The 22738-nt window shown below is 37.0% G+C and overlaps 2 protein-coding genes and 1 pseudogene across 4 annotated transcripts in view; 1 reads left to right on the forward strand and 2 right to left on the reverse strand.

Moving 5' to 3' along the window:
• The window catches only part of INSL6 (insulin like 6), a 197100-nt gene that overhangs the window by 130749 nt on the left and 43613 nt on the right, over positions 1 to 22738 (forward strand). The window lies entirely within an intron of this gene.
• Positions 1 to 22738, reverse strand: part of JAK2 (Janus kinase 2) — a 145320-nt gene that overhangs the window by 71747 nt on the left and 50835 nt on the right. For all 3 annotated transcript variants that reach the window (XM_055350620.2, XM_004047770.5, XM_063696426.1), the window contains 4 exons: positions 11997 to 12114; positions 5635 to 5780; positions 1581 to 1902; positions 679 to 798 (listed from right to left, as the gene is read on the reverse strand). In XM_055350620.2, coding sequence (XP_055206595.2) covers positions 679 to 798; positions 1581 to 1902; positions 5635 to 5780; positions 11997 to 12114 — 706 coding nt within the window. The remainder of the gene's footprint in view (positions 1 to 678; positions 799 to 1580; positions 1903 to 5634; positions 5781 to 11996; positions 12115 to 22738) is intronic.
• On the reverse strand, positions 13557 to 15577 carry LOC109028146 (casein kinase I-like; annotated as a pseudogene).

Raw genomic sequence — 22738 nt, forward strand, 5'->3', positions numbered from 1 at the left:
CCATATAAATACTTAAGATAAATGGACAAATAACATTAATAGGACTAGTTTAAGCCAGGAAGGGTCAAGAAGCATCTGAGTTAAAAAGAAGACAGAGAAGATAAATGAGAAACTTAAGAGCAAAGTATAAAGTAATTCATTTCTCCTATTTACATTAAAATAAATTAGATTTCTGAAGCTATTTAAAAAAAGAGAAAGCGTTAATCTTTTAGAATCAACCATGTCCTACAGCTTGGGTGGGGCTGACCTGGGATTGATTTACATTTTGTTATATAAATTCCAGACATCATTGATTTATTTTTTCTCCTTTAATTAGGCAGTATAACTGGCACATATACATCCCTGTTGATAAAATATTTTAGTCAGGGGTGAGCGTTACATCAGAGAACTAGTATAATCTAGAGTAGGGATGGGGGAGAAAGTAACTGGTGCTTTGCTAATCATAAAAATGAGTAAAAAAAGTACAGTAATGTACAAGAAACTCTGTAGGAAGATGGTGTTGATAGTAATACAAAAAGCTAGATGTTATCAAAAAGTTTACTGAACTGATGTTTAGAGTTATATTTAAAACTACAATCAAAATTCCTACCAGAAAATAATTTTGGTACTAAGATTCTAAAATACATATTTCTGAGAACTATAAAATGAAACCATTATTCAATCATAAAGCAAACTTACCAGATTTTTACCATCTTGCTTATGGATAGTTACAACTCGGCTTTCATTTGAACCCTCTTGGTTTGCTTGCTTAATACTGACATCAATAATATTAGGAAAATCGCAATATAACTGTAAATCCTATAATTAAAAGCATGTAAAATTAAAAACGGGTAGAATTTACAGAGCCATTTTAAAACAAGACTTATGAAGAAGACAACATTCTTTCCAAATTCTTTAAAATAAAAAAGGTATTGATAACAATAGATAAGCATTAAACGTGATTTACTCTATCAATCTAACCCTAAGACTATGCTGTATCTTGCTTGACTTAAAAATGAGAGCATTAAATGATGCCAGGAATCTAAAATGTGCTATGGCACTCTTCAATTCAATTAACATTAGTAGAAACCACTGCCAGAAAACTGGAAATGTGACTACCAAAGATGAAAAATTAAAAAATGATCCCTCTAAATCTCTAGTAACAATCTATGAACAACACAGATATTAACAAATTCAAAACTTGCAATGCAAACCTAAAATAATTATTTAGCAGGTATATATTATCATAAAATCAATTAATATCAATCTTTTCTAGTTAATAAGTTTTATAAGTATGCCTTCTGTTATCACTAGTAGTGAAAGGCAAAACTCCTTTAAAATCACTTTTAGAATTTGACATCTTTCTGAAACTATAATATAGTCATTGGTAATTATTTTGTCATAAAAAATTAAATGAAAAAACCATTTAAGAATAGTAGGCAAAGAATTATATGACCTTGATAGGTTCACACTATTAAAAACTTCCACTTCTATCAAATGGGAGAAGTGCAATACCATGTTGCAAATGATTAAAATTACTTTGTTTTTATTTCCATTCTACTTAAAATAATAAAGAACAAGAACATATCATTAAGGATTACCTGTTCTGTCAGTGTCTCACTTTCTTTATGTTTCCCTCTTGACCACTGAATTCCACCGTTTCCAGTTATTATAATGGTTGCAAAAATCTCCTCACCTGAAGGACCACTTCCAGGTTCTTTTACTTCAAATTTCTCTGTGTAGAAGGCAGACTGCAGAGTTTCCAGATTTATAAGATACTTAAGTTTCAAGTTTCTGGCAGTGGCTTTGCATTGGCTGAATTGCTGAATAAATCTGCGAAATCTGTACCTTATTCGCTTCCTTGTCAAAATATGATAGTCTTGGATCTTTGCTCGAATACATTTTGGTAAGAATGTCTTGTAGCTAGGGATAAAAAAGCACAAACAGAAAAACAAAACAAAACAAAAATTGGAAGATAAATCTAAAAATTGAAAAAGAAGTTACCACCTTTTTCCATGATTAAGTAGGCCTTACAACACAGTGGCCAAGTGGCGTAAGTTGACATAACCCCCATCCATACAGTATAAAACTTTAAGATTTTGTTTGATGATATAAATATATCCACACACTCTAAGTTATCATCAATGTTTACAAAAGAAGATGTTAATCTTCTTCCCCTAATGAAATGAATCCTCAGTCTAGTTAATAAGAATCTCTAAAAATTCCTTTTCTCTATTTCATATACCAGAGTTAATGGTTTATAAGATAATATTTTGGCATATATTGAACTGTGCTACAAATATTTCCTATGATGCTGTGCTCCAAAATTTACCTGAATTTTGGAAATTGTTACATTTTGTTGGAAGCCATTTTCATTATGCAAACATACTTCTGTATATTATTTTGTTAGGCCAGCTTCAACTCCTAATAATTCCTTTGTGATCAAAACAATTCCATTTAGAAATATTCTGACTTTTCTGTACATTCATCTCTATGTACAATATTCTAAAGAAGGTAATTTATTTCTGTGCTTCTAAGGAACATTTTATTTCTGAAGTACCATTAAATAATTTTCCATGCCTTAATATATGCTAATCTTTCTTCCAATCATCCATCTCCTATCTAGTTACTCATTCTACAAGGCTCAGCTCAAGTACCATCTAATCCAGGAAACCTTTCTGGACCTCATTCTATGACATATTAGATGTGGAATCCACAGACACAAAGGGCTTGCTAAATTAATGTCCTTCCCATATAAAATGTAAAATCTCTTAATCCCATATTTCCTTCTGGCCACAGCCTATCTGGCCTCTTTTTGAAAGCATGTACATAGCCATTTCCATTTTCTTGCCTTCCATTTATCCCTCAACTCATTCCAGTTTGGCTTCTGTTCCATAATTTCAAGAGAAACTGCTCTTGCTAAAACCAAGAAAGACATCCATGTTGCTGAAACCACATTTCCACATGGCACAAGACACAAAGAAAAATCGGGCAAATTAGACTACTCAAAATTAAAACTTTGTGCTACAAATGATACCTTCAGGAAAGTAAAATAACAATACACAGAATGGGAGGAAATAATGGCAAATCATAAATATGATTATATGTGGAGACGTGTATCCAGAATATAAAAAGAATTTTCTAAACTCAATAATTAAAAGACAAATAACCCAATTAAAAAATGAGCAATGAATTCAAATAGACACTTCTCTACAGAAGGCATACAAATGGCCAAAAAGTACATGAAAAGATGCCAAACATCAGTAGTCATTAGAGAAATGAACATCAAAACTAGAATGAGACAGCACTTCCATCCACTAGGATGGATAAAATACAGACAGAAACAAGTGCGGAAAGAGTTGGAACTCTTCATGTACTGCTAGTGTGAATGTAATGTGGCACAGCTGCTTTTGAAAAGTTAAGCAGTTCCTCAAAAAGTTAAACAGTTACCATATGTTCCAGGAATTCCACTCCTAAATATATGCACAAGAAAAAATGAAAAAAATACATCCACAAAATTACTCATATACAACTGTTCATAGCCACATTAGTCACAATAGCCAAAACATGGAAGCAGCCCACATTTTCATCAAGTGAAGAACAAATAAGCAAAATGTGGTATATCTATATAATGAAATGATTCAGCAATAAAAAGAAATGAAGTACTGATACATTCTACAACATGAATGAACCTTGGAAACATCATATTAAGTGAAAGAAGCCAGACAAAAAAAATGCCACACCACATTTTGCATGATTCTATTTATATGAAATGTTTGAGACAGGAAAATCCACGCAAACAAAAAGATAAGTGGTTTCCAGAGGCTGGGGGAAAGTGGGATGAGGACTGAATGCTAATGGGCATGGGGTTTCTTTCAGAAAGGATGAAAATGTTCTAAAATTAGATTGTGGTCATCTTTATACAACCCTGTGAATATAATACAAAATATTAAATTGTATATTTTAAATGGGTGAGATTTATGATTTGTAAATTATCTCAATAAACTCTTTTAAAATATCATGGAATCTTATATGAATGTTTAATATCTACACTATTTTTAAAGTAAAGCAGTAAAAAAAAATGATGCAGCATTTTGCATCTGTGTTTATATCCTGGCTAAGAGCATGAGTTAAAAGAATCAGATAAATACAGTTACTAAATAGTCATTAGGTTTAGGACACTAGACTAAATAATGTAGGGATAAGAGTAATAGATGACATGATTCTCGAACTGGAAGAAACTACAATCTACATAGAAAGATTGTGCCAAGACTTTGGATGACATCATGGTTTCCAAAGCAGAAATATTCCACGATAGCTTAAGTCTAGAGATGGCTTCATATTTATAACATTCATCTTCAATGGGTCAAAGCTTCTGTTCTTCAACTGTGTTCCCCTGAATTCCTTCAGTTTCTATGTAACGACATCTAAGATACTCTTCCTCCAACTATGTTCTACTATAGCCTGGCATACAGCAAGTATTCAATAAGTAGCTGTTGAATGAATGAATGTGTTTTTTTTCCCTATGGGCTTTGGAATCTTCTAGATTTCTGAGTTCCTAAAATTATACCCTATGGCCTACACCCTTAGGTTAAGACCTAACAGACATCTGAAAGTAAAACAAGAATATTTAAAACAAAAGAGAGAAATACAGAAATTGATACTCTTCAAATTGGGTATGTAACTGTTTTGATGACATGGCAAAGAAATGACTGAAGCCAGTTATTGGGAGAATAATTTCAAAAAAGGAAGCTTTAACCACAGTCATGATGTACTCAAATTTTTAATCTGGGAAGTATGTAATATATAAAATACATATTTGCCTTCAAACTTAAACCATTCTTATATATACCTTTTTAAAAAGCAGTTTTATATTAGCCATGATTGTCAAGTTCAATATGCAGAAGAATTTGAAGAATGCAGAGTTTGGACCATTTGTATAAGAATACCCTAGAGCATCTGTAAAAATTCATATTTGTGGGCTTCAACTCAGATTTACTGAATCCAAATCTCTTGGATGAGGACCCAGAAATCTTTGATTTTAACAGGCTCCCCCACATGATTCTAATGCAAATAAAATATACACCACCATTTGGGAAATACTTATTCAGGTCATTTATATAGCCAACTGGAGGATCTTCTATCAAAAAGTATGCCTCCAGGTGTTTCTTCTATTCCTCTGAACTTACCTAGCCTTCTCAGAATAAATGAAATCAAATAATAGATATTTAATACCTATGATATTTCCTGTAGTACAACTCTTTAAATAATTTCACCTTACAAAGTGTGTTTTACTCCCAAGATATAAAACTTACCCATATGATTTTTTATTATAGGTTGACTATCCCTCTTGCAAATATCTGAAATACGAAATGTTCCAAAATCCAGAACTTTTTGAATGTCAACATGATGTTCAAAGGAAATGCTCATTAGAGCATTTTGGATTAGGGGTGCTCAACTGGTAAGTTCAATGCCAATATTCCAAAATCTGGAAACATCCAAAATCTGAAACATTTCTGATTCCAAGCATTTTAGATAAGGGGTACTTAACTAGTATTACAAAATCAAAAGGCATGGGTAAACACAGAAAATATATATGAATTATATAAAATCTCTACTCACACTTATGTGTAAGGATTTGCAAAAGAAAATTACCTGATAGAGTTATAGATGGCCAGTGGGGTTTGATCGTTTTCTTTGGCTATTCTCATCATATCTAACACTGCCATCCCAAGACATTCTTCCTGTGTTTCATGAGTCACAGGTACTTTTATCCATCCATGCACAAAATCATGCCGCCACTAAAACCAAAAATTTAGAAGGAAATATCTCATCGTAAGTTTCATTATCATGTTTTAATCTATGATTATATTTTAATCATAATTTTCAGAATATATGCATTTACAAGATACAAATTGGCCAGGCTCAGTGGCTCATGCCTGTAATCCCAGAACTTTGGGAGGCCAAGGCATGAAGATCACTTGAGCCCAGGAGTTTGAGACCAGCCTGGGCAACATGGCAAGATCTCATCTCCACAAAAAATTTAAAAATTATCCAGGCATGGTGGCACACACCTGCAGTCCCAGCTACTTGGGGGGCTGAGGTAGGAGGATCTCTTGAGCTATGATCACACCACTGCACCCTAGTCTGGGTAACAGACCAAGACCCAGTCTCTAAAATAATTAATAAATAAATAAATGGCATAATGAAATTCCTCCTTTAATTTTCATTCATTTTGCAATACAATTTTAATAAAAGTTCATTTGCAAATGGAAACTGATTTACACTGGGTTCCCAGAGTACATACAACATCAACCTATTTCATTAAATATATCTTCAAATTATATCTTCTACATAAAAATTACCTAAATTAAAGTAGATATTACTGAGTTAAATATATACTGAACTCCAATTATGTTGGAAGTATCATACTACAAGTGGTGTTGGATACAAAGAAATAGCCATGTGCCCCAAAACAATGTTTTGGTCAATGGCAGACTACATATATAACGATGGTTCCATAAGATTGTAATACTGCATTTTTACTGTATCTTTTTTATGTTTAGATATGTTTAACTACACAAATACTTACCGTTGTGTTACAATTGCCTACAATATTCAGTACAGCAACATGCTATGTAAGTTTGTAGCCTAGAGCAATAATAGGCTATACCATACAGACTAGGCATATACTAGGCTATAACATATAGGTTTGTATAAGTACAATACATGATACTCACAGAACAATAAAATTGCCTAACGACATATTTCTCAGAATATATCCCCATAAGTAAGTGACACATGACTGTATAAGATGTGGTCTCAGTCATCAAAGGGACCAAAATTTAGCTTAGAAGCGAAACAGAAGCAAATAATTATAACACCAGACATGATATAGGAAGCACCACACAAAAGCTCCTTCAGGAACTTGGAGAAAGTTAAGATTATATTCAGCTGGAGTAATCAAGGAGGGTTTCATGGAAGATTTGAAACTTCACAGTGTGTTTAAAAATAAAAAAATGTATGATGGACACAAAACAGGGTAAAGAAATAGAAGGAATGACACACACAAAAAAGCACAAGATATGTTCAGATGCATAAACTAATTTGATTAGGGCCTGAAGTTTATGTGAAGAAATAATGTGGATTAAAACTTAGAAAAGTAAGTTGGGGTCCGACTGCAGGTACCCTTGAATGACCTGATCCTAGAAACTATGGAGATCTGTTTTCATCATGTCTCTTCCATTGGCAAAGTAGTAGCAATGATAGAAGTGCTTGAAGAAAATAAAGTGTATTTAGGGAGGCTCTTTAAGAGGCTGGTGTATGGCTCAGATATGAAATAATAAGGATCTGATCCAGGAAACAGAAGATACTAAAAGATTCTGAAAAAAGGCTGATAACTTTATTAACTATATATTGTATAAAGAATGAAGAAGAGAGAAACACAGAGGTTCTACGATTTTGACCTGGAGGATTTAGGAATACAGATAAATCTGACTGAACATGTAATGGGAGAAAGAAAAAGAAAGCAGAAGTACAAATATTCTAAACATAATACCAATTTTCTTTGTAGAAAAAAAGGTAAGAGCCATATTACCTAAAATAAAAATGTGAATCAAGGTTTTAAACCGGACAAGAGAAATATAGGGCCCTCTATACTCTACATCTGTATTTCTCTTCTTTTGATGTAATAACTTGTCTCATGAAATTAAAGCTTTACTGGAACCTTTTTAAACTAATTTTATTAAAAGAAACATTTAAAAGTATATTTGCTTTTCTATTAATAAAATATAGAAGATATTTTCATATAAGAAAATAAACTATTAAGAACCACACCATCAAATAATCAGTATCACCCAAAACAAAGGCCTAAATGTTGCTAATACAAAATTAATTCAGGGTAGGAGACAGATTTTTGCTCAATTTTAAACACTTATTTCACCACACTTTTGAGAACAGGCAAGTAAGTTATACTGTTTAAGTAGAAGATGATCAATGACTTGGTAGATTCTTTTTAATAGCCTGCCTTGGTTCCATATAGAACTAGTAGATGGGCTGGGTGCGGTGGCTCACACCTGTAATCCCAGCACTTTAGAAGTCCAAGGCGGGCAGATGACAAGGTCAGGAGTTCGAGACCAGCCTGGCCAACATAGTGAAACCCCATCTCTACTAAAAATACAAAAAATTAGCCGGGCATAGTGGCAGGCATCTGTAATCCCAGCTACTAGGGAGGCTGAGTCAGGAGAATCATTTGAACCTGGGAGGCAGAGGTTGCAGTGAGCCGAGATCATGCCATTGCACTCCAGCCCAGGCAACAGTGGGAGACTCCATCTCAAAAAAAGAGAAAGAAAAGAAAAGAACTGGTAGATAACAAATTCTGCTCATGTGGAAATTCTATGGAAGTCATGATCAGAAGACAATAAATATATGAAAAATGAGTGATAGCAATACTAAAAACATAATAAACTATTCACTAGACAAAAGTTACAAATGGAAGAGTCTCAAATGCCAAAACATAATAAATACTATTCCTTAAATATTATAGTATGTACCCTCAAAAATTTCATTTAATTAAAACTACTGAAAAATTTCAGGCCAGGTGTGGTGGCTCACACTCGTAATCCCAGCACTTTGGGAGGCTGAGGTAGGAGGATCATTTGAAGCCAGGTGTTTGAAACCAGCCTGGACAATAGAGCGAGATTCCATCTCCACAAAACCAAACCTAAAAAAATTAGCCAGGCATAGTGGCACACACCTGTACCTAGCTACTCAGGAGGCTGACAGGCTGAAGCAAGACAATCACTGGAGCCCAGGAGTTCAAGGCTGCAGTGAGCTATGATAGTGCCAGCCTGGTTATCAAAGACCCCATCTCTATAAAAAAATAAAATAAGAAAGAAAACCTTTTCTCATTTGAGTAGCTGACAAAATTTGAACTTAAGAAATTTACATCTTCATTAGCCAGGGAAATAAAAAACAGTCACAGTCACAAAATCAGAAATGATGCCAAGAACATGAGGTAAACATCCAATTGTTGTTGAATAGATATGAATTAATTAAAAGTTGTTCACATGTCAGCAGTTTATTTGCTTAGCAGCCATATTTGATGATATAAAGGCAATTAATTCCCAGAGGAAACTGAATTTAAAAGGGCCATCTTACTTTTGATTTTTATTTGCTTACCTTTTCCAAATCTGTCTTCCTACAGGTACTGTCTTAAGAACTTTAAAGACAGTTCAGTGGCTTATCTATTTTTTGGTTATTTAAAGATGTCAAGATATTCTTACACTCTGGTAATGCCACTGGTCACATTTGCTATATATAGTCTACAACATGCATATAATATAAAATGATAACAGTACAATCTTAGAGTAATCTAAATACTATCATATTTTCTGGGCACAAATTTAGAGAAGTAAAAACATTAAAAAATAGAAAATTGCTTGTGGTACTATCTAGACATAATTTAGAATTATATGGTGGAATTACCTTGCCATGCTAGATAAGACAATCCTTCCTAGAAGGATAAAATTGAGTATTCTGAAATCACCCAAAATTTTTCTAGATCAAAAATACTAGACATTGCAGTATTAATATTAGGCTAAAGTAGCTGAATGAATAGTTTGGGAAAACTTGGCTTATAAATGGGACTTAACTAGCCTGCCCCCAAAATATACTAGCTCTGCAGCACAGGTGAAATAATATACCCGTAAAAGCAACAGAAAGTTGTAACCTCATAATATCCTGTTTTCAAAAGGCTATTCTTAGAAGCCTCTCTCCATTCCCCTCTCTTTTTATAATGGCTATACAGATAAAGGAGCTGTATAAAAAAGTAGGTTGGTGGTCAAATGATTTTCAACAAAGGTGCCAAGACCATTCAATGGAGAAAAGACAGTCTTTCAACAAATGGTGCTAGGAAAACTGGATATTCGCAAGCAAAAGAAGTTGGGCCCTCACCTTCACGATAGACAAAAATTAACTCAAAATGGACCCAAGGCCTAAATGTAAGAGCTAAAATGATAAAACTCTTAAAAGAAAACAGAAGGAAAGCTTCATAACATTGGATTTGGCAATGATTTCTTGGATATGACACCAAAAACATAGGAAACAAAAAATAGATAAATTAGAATACAGCCAAATTTAAAACTTTTGTCCCTCAAAAGACAAGCAACAGAATGAAAAGGCAACCTAGATAATGGGAAAAACTATCTACAAATCATGTATCTTATAAGGAGTTAAGATCCAGAATAATAATTTCTATAATATAACAACAAACAAACAACCTGATTTAAAAATGGGCAAAGGACTTGAGTAGACATCTCTGCAAAGAAGATAAACAAATAGCCAACAAGCAACATCTCTGCAAAGAAGATAAACAGATGGCCAACAGGCATATGAAAAGATGCTCATGATCACTGGTTGTTAGAGAAGTATGCATCAAAATCACAATGATACCACCTCAAACCCATAGAGATGGCTATTATCAAACAAAGCAAAGCATTGTTGAGGATGTTGAGAAAGTGGAACACTTGTGCACTGCTGGTAGGACTGAAAAATAGTGCAGCCACTACAGAAAACAATGTAGCAGTTCCTCAAAAAAAATTATAAATTTACCATATGATCCAGCAATTCCATTTCTGGGTATATATTGAAAAGAACTGAAAACAGGGACTCAAGGAAATATTTGTTTACCCATGTTCACAGCAGCAACCCAAGTATCCATCAACAGATGAACAAATAAAATGCAGTATACATATGCAATGGAATATTATTCAGCCTTAAAAAGGAAAGAAATTCTGGCACATGCTACAACATGGATGAACCTGGCAGACATTATGCTAAGTGAAATAAGCCAGTCAAAAAAGGACAAATGCTGTATAATTCCATTTGTATGAGGTACATAGAAAAGGCAGATTTATATTCAGAAAGTAGAATGGTGATTGCAAAAGGCCATTGGGAGTGGGAAATACAGAGTTATTATTTAATGGGTATGAAGTTTCCATTTGGGAAGATGAAAAGTGTTCTGGAGATGGATGGTGGTGATGGTTGTACAGCAATGTATTTGTACTTAATACAACTGAACTGTACACTTAAAATGGTTAAAATGGTCATTTTTATTATATATCTCTTACCACAATAAAAATAAAGTTTGTTGGTCTCATACCCCAATAGAGAAATATTTTTCCTTTTGTTGTTCATAAACTGAACTAGCCTTACTAGCCTTCCTCTCAGAAATGCGAGCCATGAGGATCTGTGGGCTTGTTTCCTACAATATTAGCAAATCTGATTTAGAAGTCCTGATACCTTGGGGATACCAAGTGCCTATTTTTACCCAAGAGCACTAACATATTTTCTTCCTTTAATTTCTATTCCTACTAGTCTAGCAGCACATAAAAACAAGTTATTTAATGACAAAATATTTCAATTACTGTTTAAATCAAGGTAATAGAGAAGAAAGCATTATGAAATACCAACACAATACAAAAATTTGACATAACTGTATTAGTGAACAAATAACTTGAATATAGCTCTTAGACTAAGTATCAACATCCAGTCGCCTTCCTATAAACAGCTAAACAAACTATCAGAGCTCATTTTTTTATGTAACCTACTTTCTCTACAGTTCATTGTCTATTGTGTAAGCCTGAAATTGTCCAAAAATTTTTTTAAAAACCATAAAGAAATGTTACTAATATTTTAGCCACGTATGTCTACATGAATCATGTTGTAAACCTCAGTCTATACTTTGCAAAATCCTTAAAATGATCTAAAGTCCTAAAAAAAGAAAGAAATTCAAAAGGATCAGTCCAAAAAAACTTTATAAAATAGATTCTATTATCCATAAACCATGGGATTAAAAACTAGTGCTAAAAGACTCAATTTTGTTACTTCTCTGCACCTGCTGTGCAAGACAGAACTGCAATTTTCCCATATGTGAAGTTTTTCCTGATTAAGTGACTTATTAAACAGCAAGATATTTATCATTTAACACATGTACAAGTAAGATAGTATAATCATACCTGAGCAAAGAGGTAAGACATGACAAAGTCATCAAGAAGAGGAGCTTCAGCACCTCGAGATATTCCATGCCGATAGGCTCTGTTGCTGCCACTGCAGTACCAACGAGGAAAGTAAAATCTACAAGATAATAAAAACATTTGGTCAGCTTCCAAATAGTTCAAATACAAACGTACTATCTATATATAGTCACCTACAACATACTGAAAGGTATTATCCCATACTTAGAAAACACAGCTAACAGTATTAAATATAAATTTGAGACAAAAGGATATGTGGATAACACTAATATAGGCAGAAAGTACAAGAAATGTAAGTGTAAAATCAATATACTACCTCCTTCAGTGCACAAAATGTAGAAGCAATAGTAGGAAACAAAAAATGTAGAAATTAACAAAAAGTTAAAAACATAATTTAATCCAGTAACATCAGTAGAGAATCTGAAAATGCTAATTTGGTATAAAAACAAATAATTGCTTATTTGGAGAAATGGAAGTTAAAAACTTGTCTTTCAGAGAAACAAAGAACACTCTATATTGTCTTTTAGTAACACCTTTATTGAGATATAATTCACATACCATAAAGTCCACCCACTTAAAGTGTAAAATTCAATGTTTTTAGTTTATTCATAGCATTGTACAAATATCACAATCTAATTTTAGAACATGTGGCCTTTCTGTCTGCCTTCTTTCACTAAGCATAATGTTTTCAAGGTTCATCCACATTAGAGCATGTATCATTACTTCATTCCCTTTTATTGCCAAATTAATATTTCATTGTATGAATATACCACTTTTTCTGTATCCATTCATCGCCTGACAGACATTTGGGTTTCTTTCTATTATTTTTCTATTGTGAATAACACTAGTATGAAGAGTCATGTACAAGTTTTTGTGGATATATGTTTTCATTTCTATTGCATATATATCTAGAAGTAGAATTGCTGGGTCATATGGTAACTCTATGTTTACCCTTTTAAGGAATGGCCAAACTGTTTTCCAAAGTAGCAGCACCACTTTACATTTCCAACAGCAATATATTGCATCCAAATTAGTCCAAATCCTCTAACACTTGTTATTGTTTGTCTTTCTGATTGTTGCCATCCTTGTAGACCTATTATTATCCCATCGTGGTTTTGATTTGTATTTATCTAATGACCAATGATGTTGGGCATCTTTTTTTTGGAGGGTTTCATTTTTCCTTTTTTTTTTTTTTTTTAAAGTCCCTAAGTTGTATGGCTTCAAAAGAGCATCAGAGAAACGTAAACGCCATTTCTGTACACTTGGTAAAGCAAAAACCAGACTCACGGCCACCGCCCTGGGCACTGCCTCAAGCTGACCCGCTGGGAGTCCGCCAGCCAGTCCAGGGCCGCCCACAGGCCCCCCTGCACATACACCTGCGGGGCTAGGCCGGGGGCTTTAAGGCATTTTGTCTGCGGCTGCTTGCCAGGGGGCGGAGCAGAGAGACAGGAAGCCATGTGCCCGCGCGCCCCCACGCAGCAGGGCCCAGGGGCCGAGCAGGGCGACGCCAGCCGGCCCACCCCCCTCGGTTCTGAGGGTCGGAGCACAGCCTCCGGGAACAGGTGCCTCGAGAAGCACCCTCCTAGCAGGGCCCACCTGCCCCTCGCCGGGGCCAGGCTGTGAAAGGCTGCGGTGGCCGTGCCTGTGGCGACCGAGCTTTGGTGCAGCATTTTGGTTGCGGGGCTGGCTTCAAGCCGCGGCCCCACCCCTCCGTTCCCCTTTAGTTTTGGGGAGGCCTGGGGCACAGCCTCACCCCTGGCAGCAATGCCTGTGTCCCTCCCAGGTGGGCCTGGGCAAGATGGCCCCACAGCACCCCTCCAGGCCAGGCCTGCCCTCCCACTGAGAAAACGGCCTTTGGATAGAGGGAGACAAGCTGGACTTTATGACGCTAACGGGGGCAGCTGGCTGGGCCGGGGCTGGGCCTCAGCCCTGGGGGCCTCCAGGATCACACTACTCACTTCAGCAAAGTAATGGAGGGGCAGGGGTGGGGGTGGATGGGGCCTTTCTTTTTTTTTCCTTTATTCCTTGTTTTAAATAGTTAATGCTCTTGGAGGGGAGGACTAGACACAGGTGTAGAAATTTTGGCCAGTCTTACGTGAAGGAAGTGACCCCTTGTCCCGGGGATGGGGCCGCCGGCCAAGACCCTGCAGTCTATGTCCTGGCTTCCAGCCAGCGTCTGGCCCTGGGCCGCTGTGGGTGGGCCCCAAGGCCCTCACACAAGCTCGCGCCCCAAGGGGCCGCACGGAGAAGATTCAGGGGGAAGAAACAGCAGCATTTCGTTTCATCGCCCACCTCCATCTCTGCAGGCGCCCTCATGGGCGCTGGAGTGGCCGGCTGTGGGGTCGTCCGCGTTCAGCTCCCCATTGGTGGAGTTCAGCGCCTGGTTTTTGCTGTGCGGCTGATCTTTGTCCCGAAGCTGAGGCTGGGAGGGCAGGTCGGTGTGGACAGTGCTGATGGGGGTCGTCAAGGGCTTCCCGGGCCCCTCGTACTCAGAGTCGAACACGAAGCCGCTTCGGTCGAAGAGGTAGCTGGAGAGCTTCCGCAGGTAGTCGTAGTCGAGCGTCTCAAAGTCCAGGCGCCGCATGTAGTCACAGTCGGGCTTCTCAAAGTCCAGGCGCCGCACGTAGTGCAGGTACGTAGCCATCTCCTCTGGGAAGTTCTCGCAGAGCACTTCGATGGGTGTGGCGCGCTATGTGTCCCCGATCTTCTGTACCGCTCATGATCGTGTCAGCCTTGAGCCCCTGCCAGGGGAGGCTGCTGCACAGGAAGTACATGAACATGTGGCCCAGCACCTCCAGGTTGTTGCAGTGGCTCTGCTCCTTGCCTAGGTGCATGTTGATGCTCATGTAGCACGCCGTACCTGTCAAGCTCTTGTGCTGGCGGCACGGGATGTGCTTCTTGGTCTCAGGGCCAATGTACCCCTTGGCCAGCCCGAAGTCGATGATGTGGATGGCGTGCTGCCGCTTGGTCCCTGGGCGCCCCACCAGGAAGTTCTCGGGCTTCACGTCCTGGTAAATAAATGAGGTTCTTGGTGTGCACATAATCCATGCGCGTGATCAGCCGGATGGCGATCAGGAGCACCGTCTCGGGCGTGAAGGTCGAACAGGTCCTCCAGGCTGTAGTAGGTAGTAGACCTGAGGGACACCCTCTATGGCGCTGAGCTGCTTGTAGAACCGGTACCCAGGTGCAGCTGCGGGGTCCGGAACTTGATCAGCTCCAATTTGATAGCCACATATTTGTTTGTATAGAGATTCTTTCCTTGGCTCCGCCATGGCCAGGCTGCCGGCAGCGTCTGGGTGGCCGGCCAGGCTTCAGCAGCGCAGCGCGGATCCGCGCTCCGGCCCCTCTCCTGCTCGCGCTGGGGCTCTGGCGCCCCACTCGGGCCCCGCTCCAGCTCCTGCACCGCCTGGGCCAGCCTCCGCATGTTAAGGGCGGAAGGCGCCTGGCACACCAAGGTCCCGGACGCCCGCTCAGGGGCCCACCTGTTGGGCATCTTTTTACATGCTTTTTGGCCATTTGTATATCTTATTTGGAAAAATGTCTATCCAAGTCCCTTGCCTACTTTTTAAATTAAGTTGTCATTGTCTTGTTGAGCTGTAAGAATTCTTTTATATTCTGGAGATAAGACAATTATCAGATATATGATTCCCAAACATTTTCTTCCATTTTGTGGAACCCATTTGTGGGTGGTCTTTTCGCATTTTTGATAGTGTGCTTTGACACACAGATGTTTTTAACTTTGATAAAGCCTAACTTAACTATTTTTCTTTTGTCACTTGAGCTTTTGGTGTCATATCTAAGAAACCACTGCCTAATCTAAGTACACAAAGACTTCTGTGTTTCTTCTTGGAGTTTTAATAAGTTTAGCTCTCATATATAGGCCTATGATCCACTTTAAGCTATTTTTTTTTTTTTGTATATAGTGTGAAGTAGATTGTCTTACTTCATTAGTTTACATGTGGATATCCAGTTGTCCCAGCACTGTTAGTTTAAAAGACTATTCTTTGCCCATGAATTGTCTTGGCACCCTGATCAAAAATCAGTTACCATCAATGTGAGAAATTATATTGAGACTGTCAATTCCTTTCCATTAATCTGTACATTCATCCTTTAGTATCACATTGTCTTGATTACAGTCGTTTTGTAATAAATTTTGTAATTAAGAAGTGTAAGTCTTCAAACTTTGTATTGTTTCAAGATTGTTTTAGCTATGCTAAGTCCCTTTGCTTTTTATATAAATTTATGATTAACCTGTCAATTTCTGCAATAAAGACATTTAGGAATTCAGTAGGAATTGCATTGAACATACAGATCAATTAAGGAGTATTGCCATCTTAAAAATATGACGTCCTCTATGAGATATCTTTCCATTTATTTAGATGTTTCCTTAATTTCTTTCAATGATGTTTTATATTTCTCAGTGTATACATTTTACACTTCTTTCATTAAGTTTATTCCTAAAAATTTGTTATGCTATTGTTAATGAAATTGTTTTAATTTCATTTTTGGATTGTTCTTTGTCTCTGTGTAGAAATACAACTGATTTTTATATATTGATCTTCTATTCTGCAACTGACCTGAGCTCATTTATTAGTTCTAATAGTTTTTTTTAATTAATTCCTTAGGATTTTTAATATGCAAGATCATGTAATCTGTGAATACACAATCATCCTTTGGTATCTATGCAGTACTAGTTCCAGAACCTCCCACACATACCAAAATCTGCAAATACTCATGTTCCTGATATACAAAGGCATAGTATTTGCATATAACCTGTGCACATCCTTCAGTATACTTTAAAATCTCTAGACTATTTATAATACCTAATACAATGTAAATGTTATGTAAATAGTTGTTATTACTGTATTCTTTAGGGAGTAATGACAAGAAAAAGTCTGTACATGTTCAGTACAAGCACTTTTTCCAAGTATTTTCAATCTGCAGTTGGTTTAATCCATGGATGTGAAACCCATGGATACAGCGGGATGACTACAGTTTTACTTCTTATTTTCCAATATAAATGCCTTTTATTTCTTTTTCTTGCCTAATTTCCCTAACCTGAATCTACAGTATAGTGTTAAATCAAAGTGGTAAAAGTAGCTATCCTCATCTCATTCCTGATCATAGGGAAAAGGCATTCAGTCTTTCACTAATAAGTATGACACTACTTTTGGATTTTTTATAGATGCCCTTTAACAAATTGAGGAAGTTCCTTGCCATTCCTATTGTGTTGAGTTTTTTTATAATGATGGGATGCTGGATTTTATCAAATACTTTTTCTGTGTCTCTTGGGATGATCATGTGGTTTTGGTCATTTATTCTATTAATGTGGTGTATTACATTGATTGATTTTTGGAAGTTACACTAACCTTGTATTTCCTGGGATAAATCCCACCTGGTCATGGTATTTAATCTTTTTATAAACAAACTGAGCATTCCTAACCTGAAAATCTGAAATCCGAAATGCTCCAAAATTCAAAACCTTTAGAGCACTAACCTGATGTGCAAAAGAAATATTCATCAGAGCATTTCAGACTTTAGATTTTTATATTAGGTATGTTCAACCAGCGTATACTCTGCAAATATTCTAAAATCCAAAAAAAAAAAATCTAAAATCCAAAACACTTCTGGTCCCAAGCATTTCAGATAAGACATATTCAAGCTGTATTGCTGGATTCGGTTTGCAAGTATTTTGTTGATTTTCTAGTTACAACATTGGTCTGTAGTTTTCTTTTCTTCTAGACATCTTTCTCTGAATTTGTTATCAGGGTAATACTGAACTCACAGAAAGAGCTCGGAAATCCTTCCTTTTCTATTTTTTGTGAATAACTAGTAATAATTTTTTTAATGTGTGATAGAATTCACAAGTGAAGCCACTTGGGCCTGGGCTTTTATAAAAATTGCTAATTTGATTTCTTTACTTGTCACAGACCTATTCAAACTTTCTGTTCTTTCTTTTAGCAGTTCCTATAACTTGAGTCTTTCTAGGAATTTGTCCATTTCATCTTGATCCTCTAATTTGTTGGCATTAAAAACACTGTATCCGTTAAACAATTATTTAATGTACATGAAGAAATATTTAACAAAAGAACAAATCATTAATGGCCTTTTCAAAAAATTCTCAGCATCACTAGTTATAAGAATAATGAATAGTTGTAACTATGTGCTAAAGCAAGCAATCTCATATTCATTATTATAACTAGTGACGCTATATATTCATGTACATTAAGTAATTGTTAAACGGATACAGTGTTTTAAATTTCATACTTACAAGAATACTAACCTTATGTTTATTTGATTTGTTGAAACTATCTTTACAATTTGCCTTTTCATTTTTTTTTATTACACTTTAAGTTTTAGGGTACATGTGCACAACATGCAGGTTAGTTACATATGTATACATGTGCCATGTTGGTGTGCTGCACCCATTAACTCGTCATTTAACATTAGGTATATTTCCTAATGCTATCCCTCCCCCATCCCCCCACCCCAGAACAGGCCCCGGTATGTGATGTTCCATTCCTGTGTCCATGTGTTCTCATTGTTCAATTCCCACCTAAGAGTGAGAACATGCGGTGTTTGGTTTTTTGTCCTTGTGATAGTTTGCTGAGAATGATGGTTTCCAGCTTCATCCATGTCCCTACAAAGGACATGAACTCATCATTTTTTATGGCTGCATAGTACTCCATGGTGTATATGTGCCACATTTTCTTAATCCAGTCTATCATTGTTGGACATCTAGCTTGGTTCCAGGTCTTTGTTATTGTGAATAGTGCCGCAATAAACATACGTCTGCATGTGTCTTTATAGCAGCATGATTTATAATCCTTTCGGTATATACCCAGTAATGGGATGGCTGGGTCAAATGGTATTTCTTTTTTTTTTTTATTATACTTTAAGTTTTAGGGTACATGTGCACATTGTGCAGGTTAGTTACATATGTATACATGTGCCATTCTGGTGCGCTGCACCCACTAACTCATCATCTAGCATTAGGTATATCTCCCAATGCTATCCCTCCCCCCTCCCCCCACCCCACAACAGTCCCCAGAGTGTGATATTCCCCTTCCTGTGTCCATGTGATCTCATTGTTCAATTCCCACCTATGAGTGAGAATATGCAGTGTTTGGTTTTTTGTTCTTGCGATAGTTTACTGAGAATGATGGTTTCCAATTTCATCCATGTCCCTACAAAGGACATGAACTCATCATTTTTTATGGCTGCATAGTATTCCATGGTGTATATGTGCCACATTTTCTTAATCCAGTCTATCATTGTTGGACATTTGGGCTGGTTCCAAGTCTTTGCTATTGTGAATAATGCCGCAATAAACATACGTGTGCATGTGTCTTTATAGCAGCATGATTGATAGTCCTTTGGGTATATACCCAGTAATGGGATGGCTGGGTCAAATGGTATTTCTAGTTCTAGATCCCTGAGGAATCGCCACACTGACTTCCACAATGGTTGAACTAGTTTACAGTCCCACCAACAGTGTAAAAGTGTTCCTATTTCTCCACATCCTCTCCAGCACCTGTTGTTTCCTGACTTTTTAATGATTGCCATTCTGACTGGTGTGAGATGATATCTCATAGTGGTTTTGATTTGCATTTCTCTGATGGCCAGTGATGATGAGCATTTTTTCATGTGTTTTTTGGCTGCATAAATGTCTTCTTTTGAGAAGTGTCTGTTCATGTCCTTTGCCCACTTTTTGATGGGGTTGTTTGTTTTTTTCTTGTAAATTTGTTTGAGTTTATTGTAGATTCTGGATATTAGCCCTTTGTCAGATGAGTAGGTTGCGAAAATTTTCTCCCATGTTGTAGGCTGCCTGTTCACTCTGATGGTAGTTTCTTTTGCTGTGCAGAAGCTCTTTAGTTTAATTAGATCCCATTTGTCAATTTTGTCTTTTGTTGCCATTGCTTTTGGTGTTTTGGACATGAAGTCCTTGCCCATGCCTATGTCCTGAATGGTAATGCCTAGGTTTTCTTCTAGGGTTTTTATGGTTTTAGGTCTAACGTTTAAATCTTTAATCCATCTTGAATTGATTTTTGTATAAGGTGTAAGGAAGGGATCCAGTTTCAGCTTTGTACATATGGCTAGCCAGTTTTCCCAGCACCATTTATTAAATAGGGAATCCTTTCCCCATTGCTTGTTTTTCTCAGGTTTGTCAAAGATCAGATAGTTGTAGGTATGCGGCGTTATTTCTGAGGGCTCTGTTCTGTTCCATTGATCTATATCTCTGTTTTGGTACCAGTACCATGCTGTTTTGGTTACTGTAGCCTTGTAGTATAGTTTGAAGTCAGGTAGTGTGATGCCTCCAGCTTTGTTCTTTTGGCTTAGGATTGACTTGGCAATGCGGGCTCTTTTTTGGTTCCATATGAACTTTAAAGTAGTTTTTTCCAATTCTGTGAAGAAAGTCATTGGTAGCTTGATGGGGATGGCATTGAATCTGTAAATGACCTTGGGCAGTATGGCCATTTTCACGATATTGATTCTTCCTACCCATGAGCATGGAATGTTCTTCCATTTGTTTGTATCCTCTTTTATTTCCTTGAGCAGTGGTTTGTAGTTCTCCTTGAAGAGGTCCTTCACATCCCTTGTAAGTTGGATTCCTAGGTATTTTATTCTCTTTGAAGCAATTGTGAATGGGAGTTCACTCATGATTTGGCTCTCTGTTTGTCTGTTGTTGGTGTATAAGAATGCTTGTGATTTTTGAACATTGATTTTGTATCCTGAGACTTTGCTGAAGTTGCTTATCAGCTTAAGGAGATTTTGGGCTGAGACAATGGGGTTTTCTAGATAAACAATCATGTCGTCTGCAAACAGGGACAATTTGACTTCCTCTTTTCCTAATTGAATACCCTTTATTTCGTTCTCCTGCCTGATTGCCCTGGCCAGAACTTCCAACACTATGTTGAATAGGAGTGGTGAGAGAGGGCATCCCTGTCTTGTGCCAGTTTTCAAAGGGAATGCTTCCAGTTTTTGCCCATTCAGTATGATATTGGCTGTGGGTTTGTCATAGATAGCTCTTATTATTTTGAAATACGTCCCATCAATACCTAATTTATTGAGAGTTTTTAGCATGAAGGGTTGTTGAATTTTGTCAAAGGCTTTTTCTGCATCTATTGAGATAATCATGTGGTTTTTGTCTTTGGCTCTGTTTATATGCTGGATTACATTTATTGATTTGCATATATTGAACCAGCCTTGCATCCCAGGGATGAAGCCCACTTGATCATGGTGGATAAGCTTTTTGATGTGCTGCTGGATTCAGTTTGCCAGTATTTTATTGAGGATTTTTGCATCAATGTTCATCAAGGATATTGGTCTAAAATTCTCTTTTTTGGTTGTGTCTCTGCCCGGCTTTGGTATCAGAATGATGCTGGCCTCATAAAATGAGTTAGGGAGGATTCCCTCTTTTTCTATTGATTGGAATAGTTTCAGAAGGAATGGTACCAGTTCCTCCTTGTACCTCTGGTAGAATTCGGCTGTGAATCCATCTGGTCCTGGACTCTTTTTGGATGGTAAACTATTGATTATTGCCACAATTTCAGCTCCTGTTATTGGTCTATTCAGAGATTCAACTTCTTCCTGGTTTAGTCTTGGGAGAGTGTATGTGTCGAGGAATTTATCCATTTCTTCTAGATTTTCTAGTTTATTTGCGTAGAGGTGTTTATAGTATTCTCTGATGGTAGTTTGTATTTCTGTGGGATCGGTGGTGATATCTCCTTTATCATTTTTTATTGTGTCTATTTGATTCTTCTCTCTTTTTTTCTTTATTAGTCTTGCTAGCGGTCTATCAATTTTGTTGATCCTTTCAAAAAACCAGCTCCTGGATTCATTGATTTTTTGAAGGGTTTTTTGTGTCTCTATTTCCTTCAGTTCTGCTCTGATTTTAGTTATTTCTTGCTTTCTGCTAGCTTTTGAATGTGTTTGCTCTTGCTTTTCTAGTTGTTTTAATTGTGATGTTAGGGTGTCAATTTTGGATCGTTCCTGCTTTCTCTTGTGGGCATTTAGTGCTATAAATTTCCCCCTACACACTGCTTTGAATGCATCCCAGAGATTCTGGTATATTGTGTCTTTGTTCTCGTTGGTTTCAAAGAACATCTTTATTTCTGCCTTCATTTCGTTATGTACCCAGTAGTCATTCAGGAGCAGGTTGTTCAGTTTCCATGTAGTTGAGCGGCTTTGAGTGAGATTTTTAATCCTGAGTCCTAGTTTGATTGCACTGTGGTCTGAGAGATAGTTTGTTATAATTTCTGTTCTTTTACATTTGCTGAGGAGAGCTTTACTTCCAACTATGTGGTCAATTTTGGAATAGGTGTGGTGTGGTGCTGAGAAAAATGTATATTCTGTTGATTTGGGGTGGAGAGTTCTGTAGATGTCTATTAGGTCCGCTTGGTGCAGAGCTGAGTTCAATTCCTGGGTATCCTTGTTGACTTTCTGTCTCGTTGATCTGTCTAATGTTGACAGTGGGGTGTTAAAGTCTCCCATTATTAATGTGTGGGAGTCTAAGTCTCTTTGTAGGTCACTCAGGACTTGCTTTATGAATCTGGGTGCTCCTGTATTGGGTGCATATATATTTAGGATAGTTAGCTCCTCTTGTTGAATTGATCCCTTTACCATTATGTAATGGCCTTCTTTGTCTCTTTTGATCTTTGTTGGTTTAAAGTCTGTTTTATCAGAGACTAGGATTGCAACCCCTGCCTTTTTTTGTTTTCCAT

Source organism: Gorilla gorilla, chromosome 13 (genome assembly GCF_029281585.2).
Source record: "Gorilla gorilla gorilla isolate KB3781 chromosome 13, NHGRI_mGorGor1-v2.1_pri, whole genome shotgun sequence".
NCBI lineage: Eukaryota > Metazoa > Chordata > Mammalia > Primates > Hominidae > Gorilla > Gorilla gorilla.